At 49.8% G+C, this 12,466-nt stretch overlaps 1 protein-coding gene across 1 annotated transcript; it reads left to right on the plus strand.

The window, feature by feature from the left end:
* The first annotated feature begins 229 nt into the window (after positions 1 to 229).
* STC1 (stanniocalcin 1) lies at positions 230 to 12,186 on the plus strand. Its single transcript, XM_050325842.1, is given in 7 exon segments — positions 230 to 251; positions 759 to 854; positions 857 to 900; positions 902 to 1,337; positions 4,074 to 4,216; positions 5,046 to 5,257; positions 8,657 to 12,186. Coding segments are annotated over 6 exon segments (1,140 nt in total). The 5' UTR covers positions 230 to 251; positions 759 to 820; the 3' UTR covers positions 8,928 to 12,186.
* The last annotated feature ends 280 nt before the right edge of the window (positions 12,187 to 12,466 follow it).

Raw genomic sequence — 12,466 nt, forward strand, 5'->3', positions numbered from 1 at the left:
AGAGCTTTAAATTGTCTCTGGGATACAGGATAATCAGTTCTCCACTGTGTTAATCCTCATTACGTGCCCATTAAAATGAAGATTAAATCAGGCATTAGGGTGCCTCCTCCCGTTATGAAATCTGAAAAACAGGCTTGAATTGGAGTGGGTTTGGGGGTGGGGGGAGAAAGAAGAAAGGGAAAAGCATCAAACACCTAAAAAAACAAATCGTTCCTTGAGCTTCACCGGGAAGGAATAAAAGCGAGAGCGAGGTGTGAATGCACGATTTAATTCAGGTAACCGCGCAGGTGAGGGGGAGATAAGGAGGCAGCACCCCAGGAATCAGGTTTTGGGCAGGGAGGAGGAGGAGGAGGGGAGGGGGTATTTGCATGTGCCTACGTGAGGTGCAGAGTGTGAGTCCGCGGGCTCAGCACTGCACACACGTGCTCTGGCAGCGGCCAAGGTGATGCCTCCCTCCCCAGCAGCACGAACACACAGGTACGTGTGTGTTCACCTCGGGGAGGAGGGGATGGCGGGGGGGGCTGTTCGAAGGATCCCTGCCAAGCTATCCGGGTGGGAAAAAAAGCTCCTCAACAAGGGCAGGTGCTTTTCTTTCGGGGTGGTGGTGGTGGTGGTGGGGAACATTTAGGAGCGCGCTGTCATTTCCTCGAGCTCAATTATCCATAGGAAGTCCCCCCCCCCTCCTTTCCCCCCTCCTTCTCCTCCCTTTCCCAGCGCTCCTCCAAAGATTAACTTTTCGGTTATTGTTGCTTTGGCAGGTACTTTTTAATTGGCTGGAAAACATCCTTCCTGCGAAAGTTGCAGTTTTCGTGGGGCTTGAATGAGTCCAGTCCTCCCCTGGCTCTGCCCAGCGCCGCCGATTGGCTCCGCAGCCCGGGGGGGACCGATAAGGGCGGCTATAAAAGAGCCCTTGGGCTGCTCCTGGTCCCCCGACGAGCAGGAGCCGGAGGGGCCACACGGATCCTGCGGCACATCCAGCGCATCCCGCACATCCCGAGCTCCGCAGACTCCCCTTTCTCTCTCTCTCTCTCTTTTCCTCCCTCCCTCCCCGTGTCTCTCTGGCTGGGAGCGCGTATCCAGATCCACGTCTTTGCTCGAGCCGGAGTGGGAGAGGAGAGACACACACACACACAGAGCAACCGAAAAAAAAAAAAAAGAAAGAAAAAAACCACCCCAAAAAAACACCCCCCACACACACTTAGCGGAAACTTGTCAGAGAATGCTCCTAAAGTCTGGTTTTCTCCTGCTGCTGGTGATCAGTGCATCCGCATCCTACGAAGCTGAGCAGAATGACTCTGTGAGCCCCAGGAAGCCCAGGGTGGCAGCCCAGAACTCAGGTAACACCCAGCAAGGAGGGCTTGGAGCTGAGCCCTCATGTCTTAAACTGTCTCAGATTGCTCTGCTGATGATTTTTCTTCTTTTTCCTTCTTTTTCCTTTTTTTTAGTTCTTTTCCTTTTTTCTTCTTTTCCCTTTTTTCTTCTTTTCTCCCTTTTTCTCTTTTTCCTTTCCTCCTCCTTTTTCTTTTTTTTTTTTATTTTCCCTTTTATTTTCTTTTCCCTTTTTTCCTTCTTTTTCCTTTTTTTTCCCTTTTCTTCTTTTTTATGTTTTCTCTTTTTTTATGTTTTCCTCTCTTTTTTTCCCTTCCTTTTTTTTTTTTTTCCTTACAAACTTAACGTCTGGCAGGCACGAATATTAATGCGAGGATCTGACAGGAGGATGTTGGTGCAGAGCTGGAGAAGGAATCTCCTTTAGGAGCTGGGGCAGGGAGCCGGTGTGTGAGGATGCAACCCAGCCTCTCTCCTCCTCCTCCAGCTCCTAAATGAGTTCCATGTACTTTTAATTTATTATTATTATTAATAATATTATTATTTTCCCTGCTTGCATGTACCTCTCTCCCCTCTCCAATTGCAGCCCTACTTTGGTGTTAAATCCCTTGCTTTTTAGGAAGTTGATAAAATCCGTGGAAATTGGCCTGAACCATTGTTCTGCCAAACATCTGCCTATTCCAAGAGGAGGAGAGAGAGAGAGAGAGAGCTGCGACTTTGGAGAATGCAGTAACCTAGAAACTGTCCCCTGCTAGCATTTATTTCCCCAAACTGATTGCTATCAGTGAGCTGGGACGATAAAAATACGATTGTGACATTTAACAAACTTGCTTTTACAATGGGGGGAGAGGAAAAAAAAAAAATCGCTGGCAAGTCAGCTCTGGATGTCTCGACTTTGATGCTTAGATAAGTTGGAGACATTGTCTCGAACAATGGGAATTAAAAATCTCTCTTCTACTGTACTGGAAAGATATTAGGGCTCTAATTTGGAGCTCATTAACAGCTGCCTTATTTTAGATCTGCAAGGCTCTGCAGCATTATAGCAGGGTGTTTGCTCGATTTCCTTTTGTATTTGGTTGCTATAGAAACATGGGGTCTCACTCTTGCACCGTGCCTAAAACAATAAAAGCTTAATTCCTCCTAAGTCTGCTGCGAGCAAAGTTATAATTTGAACCTGTGGAAACGTAATTATGGGGGTGACTCGTGCACTGGGGAGGTTGTGAACTGGGGAGAGGATGACTTGACCAAATATTTCTCCCTTCAGGCACGTAGGCAAGAATGAGGAGGGGTTAAATTTTTTATTATTAATATTATTATTATTTTATTTAATATTATTTCTCCTTTTTTTGCTGTTTAAAAAAAAAAAAATCCCAGTTGTAAAGAATCATCTTTAGGCTACAACTTAGGTGTGTTCTCTTCCACCAACCCCTCACTTTTCCCACACCTCAGAGCTCGATGGGTTTGCATTTCTTCCTAAAGAATGTCTGGTAACATGAGCTGCAAAAGTAATGAATATGCCTTGCCCAGACACATAAGGGGACAGATGTTCAGCTTACCAAAAAAGGTTAATCCCTCCTAATTTCAGGGCAATCATGTGGCAATAGTGCTGATTCATTGTTAAAATGCATGGGATCTGCACGGGGAAAAAAAAAAAGCTGGGATGACATGGATACCCTCCTGCTCAGACTAACTGCTGCCTGGAGGATTTGAATTATACATGGTCAGCTCCATTACCTCAACTTTCTCTGCCCAAATGTCCCTTCTCCTCACGAAATCTTCAGCAAAAAATGACCTTTCTTGGCTGTGCTTGCAGCCCACCAGGTCAGGGTTTAGCACCAAGCTGCCTGAGTGAGTCCTTTTCAGTGCTCATAATCGACTCACAGGCTAAAATCTGATTTCTTGGATACCTCAGGCTTTTTAGGGAAGCACAAACGGCATCCCAAGGAGTGCAGATTTCTTGGAATCTTCTTGGCAATCCCCATCACTTCAGTCCTGTTTTCAGATGAGGTTTGTGAGCTAAGCCCCAGGAGAGGATCTGGGCACCTGGTGCTCTTCCTGGGCCCATCCTCATTGCTTCTCCTTCTCCAGAGGGAGTGGGAATGAAGCTGTGAATGAATGCCTGGAATCAGGATTTGGTTGGGGTGGATCTATCCAGCCAAAGACCACCAGAAGTTGCCCCTCTTTTTAACCCATGTGTGAATTGGTAGTTGATATTTTCTGTTCCTCGGTTTGCTGGGTCACATCTTCAGTTCGTGGAATCCTGGAATCGTAGAATCCTGGAATGGTTCAGGTTGGGAGGGACCTTAAAGCTCATCCAGTGCCACAACCTGGGCAGGGACACCTTCCACTAGCCCAGGTTGCTCCAACCTGGCCTTGGACACTTCCAGGGCTGGGGCAGCCACAGCTTCTCCAGGCAACCTCCTCTCCATCTGAGTAAAGAATTTCTTCCCAGTATCTGACCTAATTCTCCTCTCTTTTAGCTCAAAACCCTTCCCCCTTCTCCTACCACATATAAAAATTCACTCTCTCTCTTTTTACAACCCCCTTTTAAGCACTGGAAGGGGCTCTGAGCCTTCCCTTTCCCAGATGGGCACCTTCCCTTCGGCCTCTCCCCACGACCTCTCCCCTCACCCCAGCCCCATTATCTGCTTGTCTGCAGCCTGGCATGACTTTTCCTGGTTCTGGGTGGGTTTTTGGGGCTGGGGAGCTGTGTCCACGTGCTGATGTCCCCGTGGCTCTCCCCACAGCAGAGGTGGTTCGGTGCCTGAACGGAGCCCTCCAGGTGGGCTGCGGCGCCTTCGCCTGCCTGGAGAACTCCACGTGCGACACGGACGGAATGTACGACATCTGCAAGTCCTTCCTCTACAGCGCTGCTAAATTCGACACTCAGGTACTGGGGGCAGGGGCAGGAGCGTCCAGGGGACCAGAATAAACCAGAATAAACCCTCGGGGTAAAACCTCTCCCCACACCCCGGTTCAATAAAGGGCTTTTACAAGTCCTGCTGACACCAGAACCGAGGCTTTAATTCCTCCTTCTAGAGCCGGGCTTTGGGCAGGCTTAACCCTTCCTTTCTTGCAGCCCTTCCTGCTGCTTGGCTGCTCCTCTCAGCCACGGGGTTTTTGGCTCCAGGCACGTCCTCCAAGGGTGTTTTCTCCAGGGCAGTTTCCACACGTCCCCCCCGCTCCGTGTGAGGACTTGGCGAGGAGGGCTCGGTGGGGCGGAGGGTGAAGTTTCCTCTCCGGGAGGAAATAGAAATGTTCTTCTCACAAAATAAGCCTTCTGACCGTGTTGACCTGGCACGGGGCTGGGGTTTGGGTTGGAAGTCTTTGGGGCTGGGAATACACGGCCAGGTCAGCCTCTCCAGGGCTGCAGTCGGAATAAATGGGATGATATTGGAGGGCTGGGGCTCTGCCAAGGGCACTTTTCCTGAGAGTTTTCCTCCTAAAGTGCACACCAGCCCCGTCTTCCCTGTTCTTTTGCTTTCCAGGACAAACTTCAGAGCATCTTGAGTTCTGGTGAACCAGAGGTGTTAAATCTCTGGCATTAAATTGATGGTTAAATCAATCCAACCCCCTCCTGGAAGTGTGGGGGGAGCAGAATTGGCCCCTCTCTGCTCCTGGCACTTCCAGGTCTGTTCATGCAAAGGGGACTCCCTGGAAAGCCCTGGAAATCCCTGGAAAAAAAAAAAAACCACCTTTTTTTTCTCCTGTGCTTGCAGGGAAAAGCTTTTGTGAAGGAAAGCCTGAAGTGCATTGCCAATGGGGTGACGTCCAAGGTGTTCCTGGCCATCCGCAGGTGCTCCACGTTCCAGAGGATGATCTCCGAGGTGCAGGAGGAGTGCTACAGCAAGCTGGACATGTGTGGCATCGCCAAACGGAATCCTGAGGCCATCACTGAGGTGGTGCAGCTCCCAAACCAGTTCTCAAACAGGTATGTGGGGCTGAGAGACAGAAAGGGGGAGAAATGAGCAGGGGCCAAGCTGACTGAATTCCTGCAATCCTAAGGCAGCTCAGCCCAGCCCTGCTCTCTGCCTCTCCAACTCCTTGTCAAGTTTTACCAGCGTTCTCCTGCTCCTCTTTTTGGTGAATACACTTACAAACATCTCCAGAGGAGAATTGTAAAATGAACTGGACATCAAGGCCTGGAGCTTTGTTTAAGTGTTAATTCTTCAGGTTGGAGGGCAGTGGTAACAGTGAACAGGGCTTTTAAATCCCAAACCAGACCCATTCATTCAGCACCCCTGGAATACTGAGCACTTCAGAGAGTAGAAACATGGAATCATGGAATGGTTCGGGTTGGAAGGGGCCTCAAAGCTCATCTCATGTCCCTGGGCAGGGACACCTTCCTCTAGACCAGGTTGCTCAGAGCTCCATCCAACCTTGGCCTTCTCAACCCACTGCAACTTCACTCCCTTCTCCAGATTGCAGCCACCCCATTCCTTGGGTTTTTATGGCACCTGGAAAATGAGTCCCTGCCCTCTGCCTTTCCATGGCACCGTGAAAACCCAGGAAAAGCTGCAGGGAACCAGCAAACATGATCCTCTTGCCCCTTATCCCCGTGGTTCACATTTCTGGGGGTGCTCTGGGCTCCTGAGTGGTCTGGTTTAGGGTTGCCCTCAGCCCTGTTCCCTCTGGCAGCACAGGCTCTCTGCAGGAACGGGCACATCACGGGGCTGGCACCTTGAGGGGAGCACAGAACTGCCCTGTCCCCTCCTGCAAGGACAAGGGACACAGGGAGGAGGCTTCAGGGAGTGCTGCAGTCTGCTCAGTCACGCTGCAGGGGCAGGGATTGCTTCCCCTGAAGCCTGGAACAATCAGTGCTGAGTCTTGTGATGGGGATAAAAGGGATCTTTCGGAGCAGTTTGGAGTAAATACGCTCTGGAACTGGAGAGCAAACAGGGTGAGCTGCAGTGCCAGGCCTTGGCTGGTCGTGGCAAACCCCTCAGCTCCTCTGGGGTGGCTGCTTGGCTTGGCCTGGAAGCACCCCAAGCCTCCAGACCCGTCCTAGGACAGGTGTGCCAGTGATAAACAGATGTTACATCTCTGCCCAGCACGGATTTATCCACAGAACCACAGAATATCCTGAGCTGGAAGGGGCACACGAGGACCACTGAAGTCCTTGTCCTGTTGTACAAAACTCTACTGCAGAGATTAAATCCAGAAAATGGCACAAAATTAAACTGGGGGGAGGTAAAAATGACATTTATGTGTCTTTCCCCAGGCAAAGTTGGGAGGGGTTTGCTTTGGTGTTCCCTGAGGGCCGGGACAAGGAACATTCCCAGGTTGAGCTGATGGGTTGTGGAGTTAAATTGATGACTTGTAGAGTTAAATTGATGACTTGTAGAGTTAAATTGATGGCTTGTAGAGTTAAATTGATGAATTTTAGAGTTAAACAGCCCTTGGTGGGGCTGGAGTGGGGTTGGGGTGAAGAGGGGACACTTGGGCAGTGCTGGGGATGTTCCTCCCAGAGGACCAGGCCAGGACTGGATCTGCCCAGGAGGAGGAGGGAACTCCTCTCCCACAGCTGCCAACCCCTGCCAGAGCCAGAGGATATTATGACATGTTGAGTAACAAAAGCAGCAGGATTTCCCAGCTAATAGTTTACGTTGAGGGCTCCTAAAGCATCCTGCTTTCCCAGCCCCTGTCCCAACATAGCCACGGAATAAGAATGTGCCACTTGGCCTGGGCTGCTGGGAGGAAGTAGTTAAAGGTCATAGCACCTTCCTGTGATTTAATCTCGTGGCAGGAGCAGCAGGAGAGGAAAGTCCTGCTGCCTCTGCCTCACAGCTGAGCTGCTGAAGGCACTGCCAAGCTCTGGGATTGCAGCTCCAGCCGTGGAAAGCACCAGGCTGGCTGGGATGTGCCCCTGCTGTCCCGTTAGGCTGGCGCTGATTTAAGCTGGAGTGTGGCTGGTTGGGCCATCACTGCTGTGCTCCCTTTAAACCTCCAGCCCAGCCCTGCTGGGCTGTGCTCACGCTGAGCCAAAGCCTGGTCCTTTTGTGCTTGAAGTGCAGCACAAACTTTGACCTCAGCTGACCTCCCCTGGCTGCTCCACAGGCCGGAGCTGAGAGTTGGGAAAGGAGTTTGGATGCGAGCTCTCATTTCCCTCTTCCTTCCCCTCCTCCACCTGCAGGTTATTCTCTTCTCTGCTCCCGTGGAAAAATGTCACAGTGACCTTAAAGGCTTAAAATAAGTTCCCCAGCGGCCTTTCAGGCAGCAAATGTGGGGCTGCTCCTCTTTTTCCCAGCTCTTTCTCCCTGGGAAGGTGTTCCCTGGTACAGAGAGGTGCCAGCTCTGCTGTGCCAGCCCCTGCTCGTGGGGCTGTGCTGGCTCTGCCTTCCCCCCTCCATGGAGGATCATTCCTGGGATCACTGCTCTCACAGGGCTGGGAAAACGGATCAGCACAATTTCCTGGCTCCTCCTTGAGCGAGGAATACGTGCTCAGGGCTGCTGCAAGAGGAAAATGAAGCTTTGGGGAGCCAGGCTCACACCAGGGGGAAGCACAAGGTCCTCACTTGGGATTTAATGCGTGGCCAGCTCGGGGGTGACAACTGTGTGTCCCTAAGGATCTGTCCCGAGGGAATATGTGCGTGCCTCAGGCTTGGAGGGACTGGCTGCTCCCTCTTGTGGTCCCCTGGAAAGGCTGTGCATGGAGGGGAAGGGAGAGGGACAAGAGGGGATGGAGCCTCAGGGATGGGTCCGTTCCCAGTCTGGGATCCTGGCTGGGGATGGGCAGCACCTGCTGGTAGAAAGAGCAATCATTTTTCTTCCTGAAGCTCCAGAAACTTGGATTCTTTAGTGGAGAGTAAAACACACCCTTAAGCCAATTAGTACAGCCCTTAGCTCCTGGGTTTTACCTTCTTCCCAATCCACCAGGATAACACCAAACCCACTCTGCTTATACCCCCACCTTCCAGCGCTGCAGCAGCTCTGGATGGATTTGGAACTGACCTGGTTGATCCTGATTTTTTGGCTCATCAGAGCCTGGCCAGGGGACTGTGGGAGCAGGTTTAGGACAATTAAATCAGATTTTTGGTGTTTGTGATCCACTCTCGCATCACAGGCACAGCATCTCCACATCCAAGAGATTTTTTTAGCTGCAGTGACAGCAAGGCTGGTCTTGATCTCAGAGTTCTCTTCCCAACCTTAACAACCTCATGGTGACCTGTACATTTTGCACTGCCAGGCTGAGTTTTTTTTTCATTTTTAAACAAAAACGAGGGGGCTTCAAAAACTCCCGATTCCCTCGGTTTTGTCTCTGGGGCCGCCCTCGCCTTGTTGAATTTGCTCCTTGCCGGGGTGGGGTAACGAGGGTGTGCCTCTGGTGCAGATACTACAACAAGCTGGTGAGGAGCCTGCTGGAGTGCGACGAGGACACCGTGAGCACCATCAAGGACAGCCTGATGGAGAAGATCGGGCCCAACATGGCCAGCCTCTTCCACCTGCTGCAGGCCGACCACTGCGCCCAGGGCCACCCCCGCGCCGACCTCAGCAGGAGGAGGATCTCGGAGCCCCAGAAGCTCAAGCTCTACTTCAGGAACCTGCGAGGTGAGGGCTCGGCCCCGGCCCACGCCAAGCGCAGCTCGGCCGAGAGCGCGTGACGGCCGCCCCGGGCGGGGGCTCCGAGGGGGATGCCAAGCACTACCAAAGCTCCAGAGAGAATGCACCCGGGCCCAAGTGCACTGTAGCTTGTTCTAAACACACCCAGGGACCCGGGGTTAGGTTTAGTCCTTGGTGTTTTCTGTCCCTTTTCCCCCAGCCCCTCGGTGGGTCAGCGTTCGGTGTCTCGGCTTTTCCCGCCGGTAAAATGTCTCCACCTCGTTTTCTTCCCACCCCCCAAAAAAAAAAAAAAAAAATGATGTCCCAAAAGGTCTCGGTCTTAAGTGGTCAGGCCTTCAGACACCAAACCCTAAACGTACTGTAGTGCTGACACCACTGGAGTCTGAAGATCTGGGCCCCTGTCTGAGCTGGGGCGACAAGAGATGCACTAAAATCCGCTGCACACCCCTAAAGGTGCCAGAGGAGTTCGTGTTATGAATCTGTGCTGGCCATGGACGAATATGAATGTCATGTTCCTGGTCTCTTATCGTGTCCTGCAGTCCTAACCACTCTGTTAAAACCCCCCTGGCTTTACCAAACTGGCCGTGGGTGAGCTCAGTCACCGTGACCTGGCACCACGGGGCAAACTGAGTTAAAACCAACCCCCCCCTTCCCACCACCATCACCACCACCCCCCAAAAATCAGGAAAGGGACGTTTTGTACCCCAGACGTGATCAAAAGAGGTGCCAGCCTGAGGCTGAAGCTGGTCAGGAGGTTCCATAATCTTGCATTGTATTTAAAAGCTAACATCTATGTACTGTATTTAACTGTCTAAAGCTTTAAAAGAAAACCTAACAGAAACAAACCCTGTCTTAAGACTAGAGTATTAAAGGTCTTGCTCTAACTGTGGTATAAATAGTTTTAAAATCTGTCATGTACTGTACATAAATTCCATGAGAGTCTGCTTGAAAGGAGCAGAATATAATAACTTTATTGCCTAAACTTAGTTTTGTAATTTAGCTCTTTCTTTTCTTGTTCTTTTTTTTATTTCTCTTTTTGCTTTTCCTGGAAACAGTGTCTCTGTCATATTTAAGAGCTCTACTCCGTGGCCTTTTTTAATAATGGAAGAGGGGGAAAAAAATGGTTTAGGATGGGAATTGCAGGGCCAGAAACAAGCTTTTCACGGCTAAAATGGAGGGGGAAAAAAAACCCCAAACCCTAAAACAAAGCGGAGTTCAGCCTGGCCAGTCCTATCCCCTCTCCCAGAGCTGCTGTGAGACACCCTCACACCCGAGCGACTGCTGGGGGAGCTGCTGTAGGAATCACCAGGTGCTTTGGGATAAAACTGCCCTCAGAACGCTGATTTCTAGGGAAAGGCAGGGGAAAAAAAATCCTGCAATTCTCTGAGGTGAAGCTGAGGGCACAGGGACTCACGCCCTGGGAGCTGCCTTTGCTCCCATCCTCCTCCTCAGCAGGCTCTGGGAAGAGGAGCAGAGGGTCCCGTGCTGGGGGTCACCCCCAAAACCCACTCCCAAGTCACCTATCCAGGTTCTGGTGAGCCAAAAAAAAAGCAGGATCACCCAGGCCAGGTCCAAATCCATCCCCTCAGAGTCCCTCTGCAGAGTGGATGACTCTTCCTCAGCTGCTCAGCGAGCTAATAAAGGAGGGATCTATTTTCCTTTTCGAAACCTAAAGCAATATAACTTTTTGTTTGTTTGTTTTGGTTTGTTTTTTCTTTTTAATAAAAAAAAAAGAAAAACAACAACAACAACAAAAACCCAAACCATGAAGCCTTTAAACAATAACTTGCTGCTAATATATTGAAACCAGATGCAGTGGCAGCGTTTCTGATGTTGCTGTCTTCGTTCAGTGTAGCCCAAAAGTGCTGTCAGAAAATTGGAAGCAGCAAACAAACAAATAAACAAAAAACAACAACAACAAAAATGTTGCTGACGGTAGAGGGTTGTTCTTTTAATTTTTATTTTGAATTGTAGGGCGAGGAAGATGCAATATTGCTCCTTCTTCGGGCAGTCAGGGATAGAGAGGCCAACGAGAAGAAGTTTTGCAAGGTGGAAAAAAAAAAAACCAAAGGCTCCTCGAAGATCCCGACCCTAAAAGTTGGTGGGGGAAGAGAAGGGGTCGATCTGGAACTTCGATGCCAGGCTGTGGGATTCCCACCCCCACGGCATCATCACAGCTGACACTGCCCTGCTGGGAGACAGGGAATTCTCCCTGGGAGGGGGGAAATAATTCCAAGAAAAGGTTCAAACAACCCCCTGGGGGGCTGTGCTGGTGCTCCAGAGCTCCTAGAGGGGCTTCCCAAAACCTCTCCCACCCGGGACACCTGGCAGCCACCCCCTTCCGTGGGGATGTTCCTCGTGGAAACATGTTGTTCCTTCCCCATTCCCTAGGAAACCCCAGAAAAGGTGGATAAAGCCAATTTGGGGCTGGGGATGAGCGTGAGATCCATCCCCTCCCTCCTTCCCCCCAAATCTGATGTTTTCTGGGGGGGTCAGTCACGACGAAATTCCTCTCTCCCGGCAGCGATTTCGACTCGTGCCCTTAACAGGGGTGGGAAGAACGAGTAGGAAAATCATCCCCACCCCGAGCAGGCTTAGGGGTCACCTTGCCCAACCAACCTCGGCCTAAGCTGGGCTCTTAAACTCGAGCTTAACCAGGGGAGGGCTCCTGGAGGTGGTGGAGGAGCCTCCCTTGCCCTGGCAGCGGAGTTTGGGATGAGGTGGGAGAGATTCACACCCCAGGGGCAGCGATGCTCGATCTCGAGTCCAGCAATTTCACTGCTTCGCCTCTGGGGCTTTGTGTTTGTTTTTTTTTGTTTGTTTAATCTCATGGTTTTGATGGCAAAGTGAGTTTTTGGGTTTGTGTTTATTATTTTTATTTTATTTTATTCTTCTCTCGGGGGCGGGGAGGGGCTTCTCTAGAAACGTTTGCATGAGTCTCGTTGTGATTTGTTTGCACTTTAGAAGGTTTTCGTGCCATTATAAATTTGCCTTTTATTGTATTTATAATTTAAAGATGCCTAGAAGGGGAGAGAGACTTTGGGTTCTTCGTTTTGGTTTTGTTTTGGTTTATTTTGTTTTCTTTTTTTTGCTGAGTACTGGAATAAACAGTGAGCATATCTGGTATATGTCATTATTTATTGTTTAAATTACATTTTTAAAGCTCAGTGTGTTCATATAAAAGGTTATTTGAGACATATCATAGTAATGAGAAAGATGCAAGTTATTTTCTTTGCTTATTTTTATAATTAAAGATGCATAACATAATGAGGCCTATGTTGGATTTTTCTTCTGCAATGAAATAAAATGTCAAATTTAAGGGTTTGTAGTGTCTGAGTCTTTCATTAAACCCGACTGTGAACTGGTTCTGGTACCACCAGCAAGAAAGATGTTGGACTTACCTCAGATGAGCCTCCATAAATCTTATATAAAGATTTATTAAATATCCTCTGGTGTTAATAATGATGTTGATAAATGATGATAATCAATGATGATGTTGATAAACCCCAGTGCTAACGAAGCTCTGGAGATTGGCAGTGGCCTGACCTTGTAATGGTAATTTATTTACCCCCATAATTCA

This window comes from Myiozetetes cayanensis, unplaced genomic scaffold (genome assembly GCF_022539395.1).
Source record: "Myiozetetes cayanensis isolate MyiCay16 unplaced genomic scaffold, myiCay2020 scf30, whole genome shotgun sequence".
Taxonomy (NCBI): domain Eukaryota; kingdom Metazoa; phylum Chordata; class Aves; order Passeriformes; family Tyrannidae; genus Myiozetetes; species Myiozetetes cayanensis.